The following is a 21066-nucleotide window of genomic DNA, read 5'->3' as shown; positions in this document are numbered from 1 at the left end:
GCTTGAGGTGTCAATACAAACTCATGTTCGATCCCGGGCTGTGTTGCAGCCGACTGGGACCGGGAGACCCATGAGGCGGTGCACAATTGGCCCAGCGTCGTCCGGGTTAGGGGAAGATTTGGCCGGCCGGATGTCCTTGTCCCATCGCGCTCTAGGGACTCCTTGTGGCAGGCGGGAGCATGCATGCTGACTTTGGTCACCAGTTGTAAGGTGTTTCCTCGGACACATTGGTGCGGCTGGCTTCCGGATTAAGCCAGTATTGTGTCAAGAAGCAATGCGGCTTGTCAGGGTCGTGTTTCGGAGGATGCATGGCTCTCGATGTTCGCCTCTCCCGAGTCCGTACGGGAGTTGCGGCGATGGGACAAGACTGTAACTACCAATTGGATATCACAAAATTGGGTTAAAAGTACAAAAAAAGATATATACATTCACCACTCCAGTTTATCCTGGAGTGACCCCTGAAATCAGTCCATTGTAAAGGCTGCTGTAATGTTGTACTCGGGGAGCAACTGAATTAATGACTCACTCTGGAGATTTCTCAAATGAATTCCCTTTCACTCCATCTTGGCACTGGGCATCATCACGAGAGCAGGGATTGTTTTTTTAAAGGGTAAAGATGCACCCAGCTTGAAGCAATTCTGTGTGGAGTTTATTTGCGTTCTGTAGGCCTGTCTCTCACAAAATCAACAAGCGAATCGTCAATAATCATTATTCATTAGGATATTTGCTCTGTGTCTTTGTGTCGATTTAATATTCTTGTAATTTTTTTTATTTAATCAACAGCATGAGCAATTCCACCCTCTGCTATGACTATGCCAAGTCTTTAATGAATAGTTTGGTTTACACACACACGGCAGTGCAGGAGGTCCCCCATGCAGGGCCGGTTCCAGACGTAAGAGACATAAGTGACATTTCTGGAGGGTTAAGGAGCTCAGTCTGGGTCTCAACTTACTGTTGAGAGTAACAATAATAGAATACACAAAGTGCAATTTCGAAATGTGGTTGTGTATCAGCAGTTTTTCTCTTGTTATGTCAGTCACTGACAGTCACTCAATTAGCCATGTCGGCTAACAATTTTAGATTGGTAGTTAGTCTTGCCAGCTATCCAAACTTGTATTAATCATGGCCGAATACCGACCGGACACCTGCCCAGGGGCCCTGACCTCCAGGGGGGCCACATTGATAGCCACTGGACTGAGCGGAGCCCTTTAGCTCTTAAATGCTCCGGGCCTCAAGCTCGTATGATTACCTTCTCAGTCCCAGCATCACCTTTTGGCTTCTGGACAGGCAGCAAGTCAGGCAGGCAGGGAGTCGGGGAGCCTTTGGTGAGGCTGCCAAGTCCAGACTCACTCCCTGTACTGCAGTCCACCAGCCTGTCAGTCAGTCAGTCAGTCAGTCAGTCAGTGTACTGTACATAAAAGGCAATGGCCCTGTCTGTCTAAACCACAACATTTGATTGCATTTAGGTTGAGTGGGGAATGGGAGATTGTCTTGGTGGACAATGTTCACTTTGCATTTGCTTGTACTGAAAGTAGCCAATTAATGTTCCCTTAAACTTAGTTGATGCTTATACTGTGGGCATGTTTCAGTACATCTAAGGACAAAGATGTTCTCCAAGCTAGAAATGGAAGGCACTCAGGGCAGAGTGATAGTTAGGCTACACTCTGAGCAGGGGGCAAATCAGAGTAAGTATTGCTGTGAGCAGCACTGCTCTCTCTCCATGTACAGTAGTAGTACCACTACGGATGCACGATATATCGGTGAACTTATCGGAATCGGACGATTATTAGCTAAAAATGCCAACAACAGCATCGGCCCGATGTCTAGTTTAATGCCAATGTGCAAAACTGATGTCAAAGCTGACGTGCATACCTATATAACGTAGGTACATGACGTAATGACGCCACGTAAAATGTAGCGCTACATGTGCAACACAGCATTCCTAACCACAATGTCGTCTGTGTGGACCGAGCAGTCAACAAGTCGAGCAGGCATTTGAAAGAGTAATAAAATTTCAGCGATACAACTCAAAGGCGGCGAAATCCAATAATGGAATTCATTGCCTTTGACAATCAATCGTTCTCTGTCGTGGGTGATGTTGGCTTTCGCCGACTGGTCGCGCACCGGTACACACTACCAAGTGTGCTATTTTTCAGATTTTGCCCTACCGGAGTTACACAGTAGTAGTGTCACTCCAACAAAAAATGTTTTTACATTGCGTCACTGCTATTAGCTTCACGACTGACATTTGGACCAGCGATATCAACCCCATGAGCATGCTGAGTCTGACAGCACAGTGGGTCGTCAAGGATTTCGTACTGAGGAAAGTTGTTGTGCATGCTCATGAATGTGCTGGTTGTCATACCTCTGCTGCCATTTCAATGGCATTTGAGAACATGTTTGAAACATGATCACACTAGCTAGCTCCATTCAAACAACTGACTCGATAAATAAGCTCATCAACTGCGCCTGCAGCAGACGTGATACCCTCTGTCGTGGCATTGAAACGCCTGCTCAACAGAGCGATTCGGTGGCATTCTCTCTTTACTGTGTCGCCACCATGCTCGATGCTATGTACAATGACCGCTACTTCGATGCAGACAAGAAACAGGGTTTACGTGAAATGTTACATACACAGCTGGACAAGATGGACATGGACACAGTGACAGTGTGCACCGAGGAAGCGAGGCCACAGACAGCCAGAGCTGAAACTTTACTGCTTGACATGTAAACTCTGCAACAACAACAAAAAACGTCCTCTCACTGTCAACCTTGTTTATTTTCAGCAAACTTAACGTGTAAATATTTGTATGAACATAACAAAATTCAACAACTGAGACATAAACTGAACAAGTTCCATAGACATGTGACTAACAGAAATAGAATAATGTATCCCTGAACAAAGGGGGAGTCAAAATCAAAAGTAACAGTCAGTATCTGGTGTGGCCACCAGCTGCATTAAGTACTGCAGTGCATCTCCTCATGTACTGCACCAGATTTGCCAGTTCTTGCTGTGAGATGTTACCCCGCTCTTCCGCCAAGGCACCTGCAAGTTCCTGGACATTTCTGGGGGGAATGGCCCTTGCCCTCACCCTCCGATCCAACAGGTCCCAGATGTGCTCAATGGGATTGAGATCCGGGCTCTTCGCTGGCCATGGCAGAACACTGACATTCCTGTCTTGCAGAAAATTACACACAGAACAAGCAGTATGGCTGGTGGCATTGTCATGCTGGAGGTTCATGTCAGGATGAGCCTGCAGGAAGGGTACCACATGAGGGAGGAGGATGTCTTCCCTGTAACGCACAGTGTTGAGATTGCCTGCAATGACAACAAGCTCAGTCCGATGATGCTGTGACACACCGCCCCAGACCATGACGGACCCTTCACCTCCAAATTGATCCCGCTTCAGAGTACAGCCCTCGGTGTAACGCTCATTCCTTCAACGATAAACACCAATTCGACCATCACCCCTGGCGAGACAAAACCGTGACTCGTCAGTGAAGAGCACTTTTTGCCAGTCCTGTCTGGTCCAGCGACGGTGGGTTTGTGCCCATAGGCGACGTTGTTGCCGATTGATGTCTGGTGAGGACCTGCTCTACAACAGGCCTACAAGCCCTTAGTCCAGCCTCTCTCAGCCTATTGCGGAAGTCTGAGCACTGATGGAGGGATTGTGCATTTCTGGTGTAACTCGGGCAGTTGTTGTCATCCTGTACCTGTCTCGCAGGTGTGATGTTTGGATGTACCGATCCTGTGCAGGTGTTGTTACACGTGGTCAGCCACTGCGAGGAAGATCAGCTGTCCGTCCTGTCTCCCTGTAGCGCTGTCTTAGGCCTCTCACAGTACGAACATTGCAATTTATTGCCCTGGCCACATCTGCAATCTTCATGCCTCCTTGCAGCATGCCTAAGGCACGTTCACACAGATGAGCAGGGACCCTGGGCATCTTTCTTTTGGTGTTTTTCAGAGTCAGTAGAAAGGCCTATTTGGTGTCCCGAAGTTTTCATAACTGTGACCTTAATTGCCTACCGTCTGTAGGCAATTAAGGCTGATAAAAAAAAAACACCATCTCAAGAGAAGGGAATGTATATGTGCTCTTTACAATGATGGAAGAAAATATACTGTCAGACTTTTTGTTTGGATCTGAAAAAATTCTGTTATTGTCCAAATTGAGTGTCCAAACTTTGGCTAGTTTTGTGTATCTAATATATACAGTGGATTTAAAGTCTATACACCCCTGTTAAAATGCCAGGTTTTTGTGATGTAAAAGAATGAGACAAAGATAAATCATGTCAGAACTTTTCTACTGTTAATGTGACCTATAATGTGAACAATTCAATTGAAAAACAAACTGAAATCTTCGATGAAGAAAAATGAAAAATAAAAACCTTACAATAACCTGGTTGCATAAGAGTGCACACCCTCTTATAACTGGGGATGTGGCTGTGTTCAGAATTAACCAATCACATTCAAACTCATGTTAAATAGAAGTCATTACACACCTGCCATCATTTAAAGTGACTGATTAATCACAAATAAAGTTCAGCTGTTCTAGTAGGATTTTCCTGACATTTTCTTAGTTGCATCTCAGAGCAAAAGCCATGGTCCGCAGAGAGCTTCCAAAGCATCGGAGGGATCTCATTGTTGAAAGATATCAGTCAGGAGAAGGGTACAAAATAATTTCCAAAGCATTACATATACCATGGAACACAGTGAAGACAGTCATCATCAAGTGGAGAAAATATGGCACCACAGAGACATTACCAAGAACTGGACATCCCTCCAAAATGTATGAAAAGACGAGAAGAAAACTGGTCAGGGAGGCCTACAGCAACATTAAAGGAACTGCAGGAATTTCTGGCAAGTACTGTCTGTGTGCTACATGTGACAACAATCTCCCGTATTCTTCAAATGAATGGGCTATGGGGTGGGGTGAAAAACATCCAAGCCCGGCTGAAGTTTGCAAAAACAAACATCAAGTCCCCCAAAAGCACGTGGGAAAATGTGTTATGGTCTGATGAAACCAAGGTTGAACTTTTTGGCCATAATTCCAAAAGGTATGTTTGGCGCAAAAACAACACTGCACATCACCCAAAGAACACCAAAGAACACCATACCCACAGTGAAGCATGGTGGTGGCAGCATCATGCTTTGTGGCTGTTTTTCTTCAGCTGGAACTGGGGCCTTAGTCAGGGTGGAGGGAATTATGAACCGTTCCAAATACCAGGAAATTTTGGCACAAAACCTTCAGGCGTCTGTTAGAAAGCTGAAGAGGAAGTTCACCTTTCAGCACGACAACGACCCAAAGCACACATCCAAATCCACGAAAGCATGGCTTCACCAGAAGAAGATTAACGTTTTGCAATGGCCCAGCCAGAGCCCAGACCTGAATCCAATTGAACATCTCTGGGGTGATCTGAAGAGGGCTGTGCACAGATGTCCTCACAATCTGACAGATTTGGAGCGCTTTTGCAAAGAAGTGGGCAAATATTGCCACATCAAGATGTGCCATGCTAATAGACTCCTACCCAAAAAGACTGAGTGCTGTAATAAAATCAAAAGGTGCTTCAACAAAGTATTAGTTTAAGGGTGTGCATACTTATGCAACCAGGTTATTGTGAGGTTGTTTTTTTTTCCACCTCAAAAGATTTCAGTTTGTTTTTCAATTGAATTGTTCACGTTATAGGTCACATTTAAAGGTGGAAAAGGTTCTGACATGATTTATCTTTGTCTCATTATTTTACATCACAAAAACCTGGCATTTTAACAGGGGTGTGTAGACTTTTTAAATCCACTGTATATCTCATTGCTTAAATGTTTGCATAAATAGGACCTTATAGATGCCCAGTCTTGGTCATATGGTTTCAGTTTTTCCACAGGTGCATGTTCATTAATTGTTTATGGTTCATTGAACAAGCATGGGAAACAGTGTTTAAACCCTTTACAATGAAGATCTGTAAAGTTGTTTTGGATTTTTACGAATTATTTTTGAAAGACAGGCTCCTGAAAAAGGGACGTTTCTTCTTCTGAGTTTTTGATGAAATTCTGGTTTTGAATGAAACGACTGAACAACGAAACAGCACAGCAAGTAAGTGAAAGAAATAGGTTTTGATTATGTTTTACTGGTAATGGGGGCATATGTAAATGACCAAATAATGTGTGTGTGTAACCTTTATTCAACTAGGCAAGTCAGTTAAGAACATTTTTATTTACAATGATGGCCTACCCCGGCCAAACCCGGACGACGCTGGGCCAATTGTGCGCCGCCGCCCTATGGGACTCCCAATTTACATTTACATTTAAGTCATTTAGCAGACGCTCTTATCCAGAGCGACTTACAAATTGGTGCATTCACCTTATGATATCCAGTGGAACAACCACTTTACAATAGTGCATCTAAATCTTTTAAGGGGGGGGGGGGGGGTAGAAGGATTACTTTATCCTATCCTAGGTATTCCTTAAAGAATACCCAATCACGGCCGGATGTGATACATCCTGCATTCGAACCAGGGACTGTAGTGACGCCTCTTGCACTGAGATGCAGTGCCTGAGACCACTGCGTGTGTGTGTGTGTGTGTGTGTGTGTGTGTGTGTGTGTGTGTGTGTGTGTGTGTGTGTGTGTGTGTGTGTGTGTGTGTGTGTGTGTGTGTGTGTGTTTTAACTATTTAACTACTAGAATGCTTAAAAGGCCACTAAAATTGTAAATATCGGTTATCAGTATAGGTTTTTTGGCATGGAAAATATCGGTATCGGCCAAAAATGTCATATCGGTGCATGACTAAGTACCACCATGTCTTCTGTAGCACAAAGACCTCTGTATATTGACATTTCCTCCGACATTGTGTTATCTTAACACTGCAACTGCAGTTCCTTCTAACAAGGGATCATGAGTTGACAGAAGTTTGCGGGTTTGCTCATTGTAAACCTGTGGTGAGGGATGTTTTTGTTAAGTCTGAATGCCTGGCTCTTGAGTGTTGTTTTGGCTAACCACAAAAAACAGCTCTGATTATGATGGGGCTTGAAACCATATGGTTCCTCCAGACTAGTTTTGCAAAGTGTTGTGACTATTTTGTTACATGCTTTGTGGATTACATTAATTCCGGCGGATGACTTTTGTTAAACAGAAGGATGAACTACTTTCATTGAAAACATGTCACACGTATCTGTTCTGTTTAACAGAGGCTTGTGGTTAGGAATGGTTTGGTTTTAAACAGTGAGCCTGGACTGCACTCATTTTTAGTTCTTCTTCTGAACTTTGGCTAGCTCCAGTGCTGTTGGAGGTAAAAGCATTTATAAGCTTTTTGGTTTGTTTTCATAAACATATGACTCATTCTGAAATGCTTTAAGATGTTATCGAGAAGTTTCTCTCTCTCTCACCCATATAATATCTCTGCAAACAAATAAATCATTGTTAGAACAATATCGAAAGTGTTGAAAAATAAAAGTTGTTCAGTACCATAAAACAAAATTGTGTCCCAAATGGCACCCTATTCCCTACATAGTGCACTACCTTTGACCAGAGGCACTGGTCAAAAATAGTGCACTACGTAGGGAATAGGGTGCCATTTGGGGGACACATGCTGTGTGGGAGGGAATGTGTTCTTCAGGCATATCTGCCACTTTGTGTGGGCTATGCTATGCACTCACCCTGATTGGTATCTGAAGGAGCAGTAACTAGCGATCGAGTCAGAAGATTGATTGAGCATTTCTTTTGGAAGTATTTTGCTTCCATTCTGTTCAATAGTCTAGTGTTCAACTTAGCCTATGGGACGCAGGAACATTGTGTGCAATATTGCTTAGTTTGTACTGTAGAGCTACATTGGCTACTTTATGTAAAGGGGAATTTCCATCTATAAGGACCCATGAGCACCAACGTGAAGTTCATAGGAGCATGAGAAATTGGGTGTCAAATGAAAGCTAGTCTATATGAGAAGTTGAGGCATTTGTGGATTTTTCAAGCATTTTCAATTCTAAAAATGTTGAGTAAGAAAAGGCTTTGATTTCTGGTCAAACGGATGTAATAGGAGTCTTAGACGACATCAGTGGTGTAAAGTACTTAAGTTAAAATACTTTTAAGTACTACTTTACTATTTATATTTTTGACAACTTTTAGTTTTACTACATTCCTAAAGAAAATGAGGTACTTTTTACTCCATACATTTTCCCTGATACCTGTTACATTTTGAATGCTTAGCAGAACAGGGAAATGGTCTAATTCACACACTTATCAAGAGAACATCCCTGGTCATCCCTACTGCCTCTGATCTAGCGGACTCACTAAATACAAGCTTTGTTTGTAAATTATGTCTGACTGTTGGAGTGTAACCGTGGCTATCCGTAAATTAAAAATATATATATATATAGAAAATGGTGCCCTCTGGTTTGCTTAATGTAAGGAATTTGACATTTCTTTCAATACTTAAGTATATTTAAAACCAAATACTTTTAGACTTTTACTCAAGTAGAATTTTACTGGGTGACTTTTACTTTTACTTAAGTCATTTTCTATTAAGGTATCTTTACTTTTACTCAAGTATGACATTTGGGTACTTTTTCCACCAATGGCAGACATCTACCAGAAAAGAGTAGGCTATTAGAAATACATCAAAACACAATCATGTTGAAGTAAAGACCCCTGCCAACTAATATCAAAATAAATGATTTGCCTCCTATAAGTTTAAAAAGCATTGCATTGCCAATTCCGTTACTTAAACCTACATATCTTTAAAACCTCTTAACGATCAGACCCTTTTTTTCAATTTCCGCCTAAAATGACATCCCCAAATCTAACTAAGACAGCAGGGGTTCAAACTCTAGAACCCAGTTCCTACATTTGAATATAAAAATAGATTTTATCAAACAAAACTATGCTACATTTTATCTTTGGGACCCTCAGAATGACAAATCAGAGCAAGATTACTGAATGTAAGTTCATTATTTACCTTCAGAGGTGACTGTATCAAACCAGTTGCCATGATAAGTGTTTTGTTGTGCACTCTCCTCAAACAACAGCATGGTATTTTTTAACTGTAATAGCTATTGTAAATTGGACACTGCAGTTATTAACAAGAATTTAAGCTTTCTGCCCATATAAGACATGTCTATGTCCCGGAAGGTTGGCTGTTGTTTACAACGTCATTCTAGTCACATTAGCGCATGTTAGCAACAGCCATCCCAGTTTAGAGACACTGATCCTGTAGAGATTAAAGGCAGTGCAGTCAAAAATGAGATTTTCCTATGTTTTATATATATTTCCACACTGAGGTTGGAATAATATTTTGAAATTGTGTAAAAGTCCCTTTTTAGTGTAAGAGTGTTTGAAAAGACTGCTGAAATTTCAGCTTGTTTTGGTGGGATGGAGTTTTGTCCTTCAGTTGTGACATCACCATATGTTAGTTAATAGGCCAATAAGAAAGAGTTCCAAACCTCTCTGCCAAGAACAGCACATCCCCACCCTCTCCACTCAAACCACTCAGGCAGTCCTAGCAAAATTGTTGCTTGAGATATTGGTCTTTGCTGAGAAGCTTTTTTTTTTATTACCATTTTACTAGAAAACAATCACAGTAAGGTGCCTTCAGAAAGTATGCATACCCCTTGACATATTCCACCTTTTGTTTTTACAGCCTGAATTCAAAATGGATGACTTTTTTTTTCTCTCACCCATCTACACACAATACCACATAATGACAATTTGAAAACAATGTTTTTAGAAATATTAGCAAAATTTACACTGCGTGCACAATTATTAGGCATGTGAGTATTCTGATCTTATCATTGTTTCTATTCACATTTTCAAACTCCAAACCATATAAACTTGAACGCTTATTGGATTTAATCATTTTTAGGTAATATGTATTTGTGTAATGAGGGAGGGTGTGGCGAAAGTGAATAACACCTTATATCAAGGTGTGCATAATTATTAGGCAGCATCATTACCTCAGGTAAAATGGGCCAAAAAAGAAATGTAACTGACACTGAAAAACCAAAAATGTAAAATGCCTTTCAGACGGATGCGACACTCTTTAACTAGCTAAACTATTGAGGTGTGACCACCGGACATTCAAACGTTTTGTTGCGAATAGTCAACTGGGGCGCAAAAAACGCATGGGGAAGAAAAGGCGCAAATTAACTGCAAAAGACTTGAGAAGAATTAAACGTCAAGCTACCAGGAACCCATTATCCTCCAGTGCCACCGTATTCCAGAACTGCAACCTACCTGGAGTGTTCAAAAGTACAAGGTGTCAAGTGCTCAGAGACATGGCCAAGGTCAAGAAGACTGAAACAAGACCACCACTGAATAAGATTCACAAGTTGAAGCGTTTAGATTGGGCAAAGAAATACCTGAAGACAGATTTTTCAAAGGTTTTATGGACAGATGAAATGAAAGTGACTCTTGATGGACCAAATGGATCGGCCCGTGGCTGGATCAGTAATGGACACAGGGCACCACTTTGAGTCAGGTGCCAGCAAGGTGAAGGAGGGGTACTGGTATGGGCTGCTATCATTGAGGATGAGGTAGTTGGACCTTTTCGGGTTGAAGATGGACTGAAACTCAACTCCCAAACCTACTGCCAGTTTCTGGAAGATTCTTTCATCAAACAGTGGTACAGGAAGAAGTCCTCAGCATTCTAGAAGGCCATGATCCTTATGCAGGATAATGCTCGATCACATGCATCCAAGTACTCCACTGCTTGGCTAGCCAGCAAGGGCCTCAAAGACGCATGAATAATGACCTGGCCCCCTTCCTCACCTGACTTAAATCATATTGAGAACTTGTGGGCCCTTCTCAAACGTGAGATTTACAGTGATGGAAGACAATACACCTTTTTGAACAGCATTTTGGAGGCTGTGGTTGCTGCTTCAGCGAAAATTGATCGTGAACAGATCAAGAAACTGACAGACTCCATGAATGGAAGGCTCATGGCAGTTATTGAAAATAAGGGTGGCTATATTGGTCACTAAATATTTTTGAAAGGCCAAAATTTTTATATAATTGTTATTTTGTGTTACTTATCTGTTACACTTACTCTAAAAATTGAGAATAAACAAGTGAGTTGAGAGAAATAATTTTTGTAATTTTAGTTGCCTAATAATTCTGCACTACAATAGTTGCCTAATAATTGTGCACACTTTTATACATTTCCCTGAGAAAGACAAAACTCACTTTTCCATTCAGGTTTGAGGTTCAATAACATTTTGGATTGACTGAGAGCATTGTGTTTGTTCAACAATAAAATTAATCCCGAGGAATACAATTTGCCTAATAATTGTGCACGCAGTGTAAATACAGAAATATATAGTTTACATAAGTATTGACACCCCTGAGTCAATACATGTTTGAATCACCTTTGGCAGCGATTACAACTGTGAGTCTTTCTGGGTAAGTACCTAAGAGCTTTGCACACCTGGATTTTACAATATATTTGCACATTATTCTTTTAAAACTTCTTCAAACTCTGTCAAGTTGGTTGTTGATCATTGCTAGACAGCCATTTTCAAGTCTTGCCAGAGATTTTAAAGCCATTTTATAGTCGTCGTTGGCCTGATGGTGAAATCCCTGAGCGGTTTCCTTTCTCTCCAGCATCTGCATTAGGAAGGACGCCTGTATTTTTGTAGTGACTGGGTAATACACCATCCAAAGTGTAATAACTTCACCATGCTCAAAGGGATATTCAGTGTTTTTTTTACTCATCTACCAATTAGATGCCCTCCTTTGCGAGGCATTGGAAAACCTCTCTGGTCTTTGTGGTTGAATCTGTGTTTGAAATTCACTGCTTGACTGAGGAACCTTACAATTATCTGTATTTGTGGGGTACAGAGATGAGGTAGTCATTCAAAAATCATGTTAAACACTATTATTACACACAGTGAGTCCATACAACGTATTGTTACTTGTTAAGCACATTGTTACTCTTGATCTTATTTAGGCTTGCCATAACAAAGGGGTTGAATCCTTATTGACTAAAGACATTTCAGCTTTTCATTTTGTATTAATTTGTAAGCATTTATAAAAAACATAATCCCACTTTGACATAACGGGCAGTGACACAATTTCAATTGAATACATTTTAAATTCAGGCTGTAACACAACAAAATGTGGAAAAAGTCAAGAAGTATGAATACTTTCTGAAGTCACTGTAATTGTTACCCAGAAGTGATTTGACATTGAGATAAAAAAAAAAACATCTGCATTGGACCTGTTTAAGACATTTTCTAATTTCTCTCTCTCTCGTGAAGAGGGAGGATAAGGAAAGGTAGACCTACCAATTAGTTATAGTGTTTTAACTGATATCAAGTTTGTTTATTAATTATTAGGCTGTGATTAAAACTGGTAATTTTGTTACCAAATCAGTAGCAGAATTCATAGAAATCATAGTAGCCACAAACCACAGTTTGGTCACATGCTACTTTTCTCCCTTCCACTGGCGTACTGTTATGTTCAGATCATAACATTTTTTTTTCTTTCTGTTGTCTGGTGGTCAAAGCAAGACTGTGAAAACCGTCTGGACAATCTGCCTCTCTCTCTGTCTCTCGTAATTCCGTTACCGGATGTAAATCCACTTACTACCTACCGTAGTTAAATAACCAAAATAAATTGGTGTCATGTCATAGTTGACACCACATTCTTTCAGCAGACATTTTTCAATCTTAATTCGGAGCAGATATTTAAGAGTTTTTGGAAAAGCTGCATTAACAGAGGGATATTTTCCCATAATTCTCTTAACAATCTTTGCTTCATTCTTAACAGTAATTTGTTTTTGTGACAATTTGTGGAAATTGTTAAATGTAGACCTTGTGCATGGAGTTGTAGGGTTTGTTAAACTTTGAAATCAAAGGTTTTTGTTTATAATACATTTTAATTGAAAACTGAGTCAAAGCGTAATTCTGTTACCATGGAATTGCCCAAAGGCTTCCATAAAACAGCATATTCTTGAATACAGGAAGAGAGAACCACCTGCATCTTATTCCCAGCATTGCCTTTCGCTCCTGTGAGGAGAGAGAGAGAGCGTTTGGCCTCCCACCCACACACAGCAGCCCTGGCAGGCTGTGACTGAGGCAGTGACGTGGTGCTGTTGAGCCCAGGTCTGCCAAGCCGATACCAGGGGATAAAAACGGCCCTACAACAGCCTACACCCTGGGCACAGAGCAGCACAGCCCACTGTCAGAGCTGTTCTTAGCTCCTGAGTGAGAGAACCAACCAGAGCAAGCTGAGGTGGCAGGGGGACCAGGGCCGGGTCAGTTTCAGGCTGGGCCAACCCAAGCCAATGGAGATAGGGCTGGGAGTCTGGTTCCCAAACATGGGTCTTCTCGGGGTTGTGAGGTGGGAATTAGAGGATTCCCACTGGAAGAATGGTAACTAAGAGCAGTAGGACAGAGCTTTCAGAGCAGTACTCCTTCTCTTACCCGCTGGAACAATTCTGTTTCACCTGTTTAATAGGTGGAAACTGAGGTCTGTTTGTATGGGATCATCTTTTTTTGACCACTTATAAATTGAATGAACAAATCCCCCATGCATCAGGGGCGAAGCTCATTCCTTAATGATTATTGCTGGACTTTGGCCCTCCCGTGTGTGCAGTTCTCTAACTGTGTGAGGCAAGTGCAATGCACAGCAAAGGTGAGGATTGGATTTATATAGCACCTTTCTACCAACTGAGGTACCCAAAGCGCTTTACATAGTAAGGGGAAAACTCACCTTATCCACCACCATTTTGGTAGAGAGTGCCCTCAGCCTGGATGCTGTTTACGTTGTAGTTTAAAACGACCTACCGCTGCAGCCCGACTCTGGCCAAAAGCACTTGACTTCTGTAGCCCTTTTTTTTCAGCCTGACTGATTCAGTCAGTGCCCTGCTGAAAAATACATGACGTAGCTAAAGTTAGACCCATACCTCAGTTACATGGAAGCTGCTGTACACATCAATAGCCTAGCTGTTCTATTTGAAAATGCACGTGTTGTTTTCCTGTGTGTGCACTGCATCTGTCTGTGTTTTTTAAGGACACATAGGCTGTAACCAGAATGCCACATTTAGCCTCTCAGTTAATCAATCAGTCAGATAGTAAAAGCAGACCAATTTGACATCCATACACTACTGTCCAGTGAACTGAACAAATTATATGAATGAACACTAGTTGAGGCAATTGCTGTCCTGTTATGAGCTCAGTTAGCCTATGTTGTACAGTGCATTCAGACCAATTGTCTTTTACCACATTTTGTTACGTTACAGCCTCATTTATTAAATTGTTTCCCCCCCCTCCCCCATCAATCTACACACAATACACCATAATTACAAAGCAAAAAACAGGTTTTTAGAATTTAAAAAACCCTGAAATATCACCTTTACATAAATATTCAGACCCTTTACTCAGTACTTTGTTGAAGCACCTTTGTGGCAGCGATTACAGCCTTGAATCTTCTTGGGTATGATGCTACAAGCTTGGCACACCTGTATTTGGGGAGTTTCTCCCATTCTCTGTCAGGTTGGATGGGGAGCGTCGCTGCACAGCAATTTTCAGGTCTCGCCAGAGATGTTAAATCGGGTTCAAGTCCGAGCTCTAGCTGAGCCACTATAGAACATTCAGAGACTTGTCCCAAAGCCACTCCTGCGTTAATTTGGCTGTGTGCCATTGTCCTGTTGGAAGGTAAACCTTCGCCCCAGTCTGAGGTCCTGAGCGCTCTGGAGCATGTTTTCATCAAGGATCTCTCTGTACTTTGCTCTGTTCATCTTTCCCTCGATCCTGACTAGTCTCCCAGTCCCTGCCTCTGAAAAACATCCGTACAACATGATGCTGCCACCACCATGCTTCACCGTAGGGATGGTGCCTGGTTTCCTCCAGACGTGATGCTTGGCATTCAGGCCAAAGAGTTCAACCTTGGTTTCATCAGACCAGAGAATCTTGTTTCTCATGGTCCGAGAGTCCTTTAGGTACCTTTTGGCAAACTCCAAGCGGGCTGTCATGTGCCTTTTACTGAGGAGTGGCTTCCGTCTGGCCACTCTACCTTAAAGGCCTGATTGTTGGGGTGCTGCAGAGACGTTTGTCCTTCTGGAAAGTTCTCCCATCTCCACAGAGGAACTCTGGAGCTCTGTCAGAGTGACCATCGGGTTCTTGGTCACCTCCCTGACCAAGGCCCTTCACCCCCGATTGCTCAGTTTGGCCGGGCGGCCAGCTCTAGGAGGTTCCAAACTTCCATTTAAGAATGATGGAAGCCATTGTGTTCTTGGAAACCTTCAATGTTGCAGAAATGGTTTGCTACCCTATCCCAGATCTGTGCCTCGACACAATCCTGTCTCGGAGCAACACAGACAATTCCTTCGACCTCATGGCTTGTTTTTTTCTCTGACATGCACTGTCAACTGTGGGACCTTATATAGACAGGTTTGTGCTTTTCCAAATCATGTCCAATCAATTAAATTTACCACAGGTGGACTCCAATCAAACATCTCAAGGATTATCAATGGAAACAGGATACACCTGAGCTCAATTTCAAGACTCATAGCAAAAGGTCAATTGTTATTTAAATACGTTTTTTTTTGTGTTTGAAATGTTTTGCTAACAATTTTTTTTTTTTTTTACTGTTTTTGCTATGTCATTATGGGGTTTTGTGTGTAGATTGATGAGGAACATTTTTTATTTAATACATTTTAGAATAAGGCTGTAACGTAGCAAGATTAAGAAGTGAAGGGTCTGAATACTTTTCGAATGCACCGTATGTAGAATACAGGCTGTGAATGACCTGTTCGGCTTGTGTATCTCTTGCTCTGTCCTGTAGGTGCAATCCTGGGTCGCTCGGAGACACAGGAGTGCGTTTACTACAACTCTAGCTGGGAGAAGGAGCGAACCAACCGCAGTGGCATCGAGCCTTGCTACGGAGACAAGGACAAGAGGCTCCACTGCTTCGCCACCTGGAAAAACACCTCGGGAACCATCGAGATCGTCAAGCAGGGCTGCTGGCTGGACGATGTCAACTGCTATGACAGGTTAGGTAGTGTCTTATTCTGAGGCAAGATTGTAGACTTCGGGTCTTTGTGGTCCTCTGTAGCTCAGTTAGTAGAGCATGGCGCCAGGATAGTGGGTTTGGTTCACGGGACCTCCGATACATGAAAATGTATGTACGAAAACAGTCACTTTGGATAAAAGTGTTTGCTAAATGGCATATATTCTTATTAGACTTAAGGCTAGTGTTTAAGTTAAAGGGTTGGTGGTCTGAAGCACTGTACTTCAGTCCTTTCTTGCAGATGGTGACTAACACTTATTAGTTTAGGTCATACTGTCCTTTGTCTGAGGGTTGACTTAGTACATCTTTAAAGGCGCTGCATGGTCAATCCGACATCTGCATTGGCCGTGCAGAATGTACGGTGATATGGCCTCTGCATAAGTCAGGGCATTCATACTTCTTGCGCTTCGCGGAGCAGCGCAAAGCTGTTGTGAAGGAAGTTGTCAAGGAAGTGAGTTTGTGTTTATACAGGTCCTCCCGCCCTCACCTACCGTCAACCAATCATGTCAATGCGGAGCTATACGGAGCCATCCGTATTGTTATGAAACTTGAGAGGTGCATGGCGATACGGTACGGAGCTCAATTTGGCCACTGCCTCCGGAGGAGGCTCCGCAATTGCGTCACACCCTCCATACGGCGTCTCCAACCACATACCACGTTTTCGGTTCAAGCATAAATTGGCTTTTAGTATAGTGCCTAAAGCTCTGCTCTTTTATTTCTCATTTCTACTACAGCACTTGTCAGAGTGGTTGTCTGTCTCTTCCTGTAAAGATGTAGTGAGAGAGTGAGAGAGAGAGTGAGAGAGAGAGAGTGAGAGTGAGAGTGAGAGTGAGTGAGAGTGAGTGAGAGTGAGTGAGAGAGTGAGAGTGAGAGAGAGAGAGAGAGAGAGAGAGAGAGAGAGAGAGAGAGAGAGAGAGAGAGAGAGAGAGAGAGAGCCAGCTCTCTACCTTTGTGACGGAGGTGTTCTCTTCTTCTGTCTTCCTTTCTCTCTGCCGCAGTAGTGAATGTGTGGAGGCGAAAGAGAGTCCGGATGTCTTCTTCTGCTGCTGCGAAGGCAGCATGTGTAACGAGAAGTTCCTATACAGCCCCGACACACAGGCTGTCCAAAGTAAGTCGTCATGTAAGTTCACACACAGGAAGCTGATGTTATGTCACATCCTCCTCTGTCAGTTTTCCAGCCAAACACAGACAATCAGTCAGTAATTATAACCTAACCCAAGAGGCACTGGGGCATATTCACCAACCAACACTAGAGGTCTTCTGCTTTACCAGGTCTTCTGCTTTACCAGGGCCCGTAGGTCTACTGCTTTCATTTGAAACTCTGTGTCCAGGCTGGCCACTGTCCTCTCTATGGCGGCCAGTAGCAACTAGTGTCGTCCGTCAGGGCCACCAAGCCCAGCCCCAGACAACCTCAGTGTCACAGGAAGGGAAACCGCAGCAATAATGCAATCCAGCCGTGACTGTGATGGCAGAGAACTGTGATGGCAGAGAACTGTGATGGCAGAGAACTGCGATGGCAGAGAACTGCGATGGCAGAGAACTGCGATGGCAGAGAACTGCGATGGCAGAGAACTGCGATGGCAGAGAACTGCGATGGCAGAGAACTGCGATGGCAGAGAACTGCGATGGCAGAGAACTGCGATGGCAGAGAACTGCGATGGCAGAGAACTGTGACTGATCACATCAAATACTATATCTTTGTGATATGACAAGTGGGCACACTGCACAGTAAGGCTTAGCTATTTGTTTTTTGGGTCACTTGGTTGTTTCGGTGGTTATTTTTGGCTGCTGGCTTAAGTTCTCATGAAATGCATTTCACTATTAATCTCACTATTTAGAGGATTTTGTTGAAGCGACCCAGATGTGTTGAGCTGTGTTGGAACTATTTTTAGAGTGTTGCACTACTAGTCTTCTGATACCATTGTGTATGGCGTGATGAAAATATGAGGGGAACAAAGCACATTTGCATACCTGTATTAAGGTGTATTCTCCCTCTCCCTGCCTCCTCCTCACCAACCCCATTCCCTCTCTTTCCACCACCCTCCCCATTCTCGCGCCTTGATGTACCCCTTACCTCTCATTTTCTTCCCCCTCCTCCCCATTACCGCCCTCTCCCCCCGGTCCCCTATCCACAGCGACCTCCAACCCGTTTTCCCAGAAGCCTCAGCTGTTCAACACCCTGCTGTACTCTCTGGTGCCCATTATGGGCATCGCCGCCATTGTCCTCTTCTCCTTCTGGATGTACCGTCATCACAAGCTGGCATACCCGCCCGTCCTGGTGCCAACACAGGTAAGAGTGTGTGTGTGTGTGCGTGCGTGCGATGTCCAGAATAAACAGAAGACGTACTCCTCACTGCTTGGTATTTTAATCTTGATATAGGAGTGACTCACTAACATTTCCAAGGAAAACGGATGCAAAACAATGGATGGCAGAAGAGAACATTGAACCTGCTGATCTGAAGTGAACACACGTGATTAGCTGGAGAGTGACAGGAAGCCTAGCCCCGACTCGGACCGTGTGCGTGGCAGTCCAAGCAGTGTATGTGGGCACAGCCTGCCACTAATACTGTGAAATGTGTATCTGCTCAGCACTCAAGCCATTACTATAGCCCCATACACAGGCACACGACGGACACACACAAAGCTGTTGTTTGTTCACCCTGGTTAGGCTCACAGGATAGGGCTCTGTGCTCATAGGTCGGACAAGGGTGGCTCACTCAAGCCTGCTCCTGTACAGCTCTTTGTAAACTGCCGTTCAATAAATACAAATGTCACCAGAACACTGCCTTTCCTCCGCCTGTTGCCCTTTGCAGTGTGTTTGAGAGGGAGCCCACGATGCCGTGAAGTGTTTGGTTACTGCGTCATACGGAACAGTGTGTCCTGACCCCACTCCTCTGTCTCTACCCAAGGGCCAGGCAGGCTCCCTGTGTTTGTCATCTATTTCTGGGGTGAGCTGGGACTATTCTGGCATCCCTAACCCAGCACTACGTGGCCACGATGCCATGGAGGAGAGAGCACCCAGGGTGCGGTTTAGGCCTGAAAGGGAAAGTGAGGGGAAAAGCACAAACAAATAAATAATGCAGTCGGGCTCTCTCTCCCCCCCTTGCCCTCTCTCCCTCCCCCTTCCCCTCTCTCCCTCCCTCCTTTCCTCCCCTGGAGGCTGGCTCTAACCCTGGGCCCTTAAAGCATCCAGGTTTAATCTATAACGCATCTCCTTTGAGCAGAAGTGCTGATTGCCTTGCACTGCGAGCAGCTAATCTCTGACACCGGACAAAACTCTCCCACTTCGACTCTTAATCTCTGTGTCATGTCTGATTTGTTACAACAAGCGCCCCTCCGTTTCATTTGCCCTACGTGGGTTTGTTTCATGCTCTGCTGTAGCCAGACGAGCACTCATGACACACAGGTGAGGTGAGCCTGGAGAATGTACATTAAGAGCATTCGTCTATTTGTTATGAATACAACAATGGAATGCAGGAAATGCTAGGACACCGTTAGCCAGTGTCCTAGAGGTTGCCAGAGTCTGGCAGTAGTACATGCATACACAGGCCCAGGGCTAGTTCTGGCAGGGACATCATTTAGGACTGTCCTGCTTGGGCACAGCAGCCACTCTCCTAACTGCCTGTCTTACTGTATGGAACATGAGCTGAGGCCTCTCCATTATTAATGAGCCTTTTTAAAGGTAAACACTTACTGTGCTTTGTTACAGAGTGAGATTGAGCGAGAAGGGTTTGGCAACCTTTCAAGGGTCACCACAATCACGATCGCGTCCATATCTTCATTTGAGCCGGTATGCTACAGCAGGAAAATAATCCTGCAGGAACAGGAAATTTGAATTATGTGGATTATAATTAATGGACATTTCTGTAGGGGTTGATACACGTTTCGTTAAGGAGAAACAAGTCCGAAATTTCAAAGTGGAAATTACAAACTTTTAAAGCTTGCAGGAAAGTTCTCCTGCAACAGGGTGATCAAATTAAGATCCTACATCTGTATGGAAACAGTTGAGTATAAAAAAACAAGGCTCAGGCAGAAAAGGAGATGGCTGCTCTTTTAGTATTCTATACTTTTAACTAGCCTGCACTGAGTGTACAAAACATTAAGAATACATTCCTAATATTGAGTTGCACCTCCTCCCTTTTGCCCTCAGAACAGCCTCAATTCGTCAGGGCATGGACTCTACAAGGTGTCCACAGGGATGCTGGCCCATGTTGACTCCAATGCTTCCCACAGTTGTCAAGTTGGCTGGAAGGTCCTTTGGGTGGTGGACTATTCTTGATACACACAGGAAACTGTTAAGCGTGAAAGACCCAGCAGTGTTGCAGTTGACACATCGGTGCACCTACTACCAAACCCTGTTTAAAGCTTAAAAATCCTCCCCTTCATCTACACTGATTTGAAGTGGATTTAACATGTGACATCAATAAGGGGTCATAGACTGACCAGGTGAAAGCTATGTCATGGAAAGATGTTTTGTATACTCAGTGTATATTTGCTTTCCCACACAAACACATGGTCATCAGATGCTGCGGCGCCAGGCGATACTGTCCACATATTTGTTATCGGGGCTCTATTTTTCATACGGCCATGAGAGGTCAGGGGAAGCTGGAATTGATTCAGTAGCTGACTACACACACAGGCCCAGATCTTTCACATGCCAGACCCAGGAGGAGTAGAGAGGGGTGAGAGAGAAGAAAAGGGAGGAGGCCCACAGCTTTCACATCACAGGCCCAGGAGGAAAGCTGGAGAGAGAGGAGAGAAACGGGGAGAGATCTCTCTTACCAGAGTCATCTATCATCCGGGATGTGACTGCTGCTCCTTTATCTACCTCCATTTTCACCCTCACTGAAAACAATCATTTCTTTTTGCCTCTTTTCTATCCTGTAACAAGCACGCCTTTCATATAATGATAGAGGTAAGATACGTTTAATTAAACTCCCAACACTTTTCAATTTCAGTGGGTTTTGGTTGGGAGGGAGCTTGATAACTGGGCCCGTTTAATTTCTGACTGCTTCCTGATTTTGTTGTTTTATTTCTTTGGGATGGGTTTATTTTCTATGTGAGTCATCGTTGCTTT

The 21066-nt window shown here is 43.5% G+C and overlaps 1 protein-coding gene across 4 annotated transcripts in view; it reads left to right on the top strand.

The window, feature by feature from the left end:
• Positions 1-21066, top strand: part of LOC106574301 (activin receptor type-2A) — a 49988-nt gene that overhangs the window by 15844 nt on the left and 13078 nt on the right. The window contains exons 3-5 of one of the 4 annotated variants that reach the window (XM_014150108.3): positions 15765-15972; positions 16988-17109; positions 18125-18279. In XM_014150108.3, coding sequence (XP_014005583.1) covers positions 15765-15972; positions 16988-17109; positions 18125-18279 — 485 coding nt within the window. The remainder of the gene's footprint in view (positions 1-15764; positions 15973-16987; positions 17110-18124; positions 18280-21066) is intronic. The other 3 variants (XM_014150111.3, XM_014150109.3, XM_014150110.3) reach the window with 3 other exon arrangements.

Source organism: Salmo salar, chromosome 16, assembly GCF_965601325.2.
Source record: "Salmo salar chromosome 16, fSalSal1, whole genome shotgun sequence".
Taxonomy (NCBI): Eukaryota; Metazoa; Chordata; class Actinopteri; order Salmoniformes; family Salmonidae; genus Salmo; species Salmo salar.
Note: the sequence above shows the minus strand (reverse complement) of the source record. Positions and strands in the feature narration are given on the sequence as shown.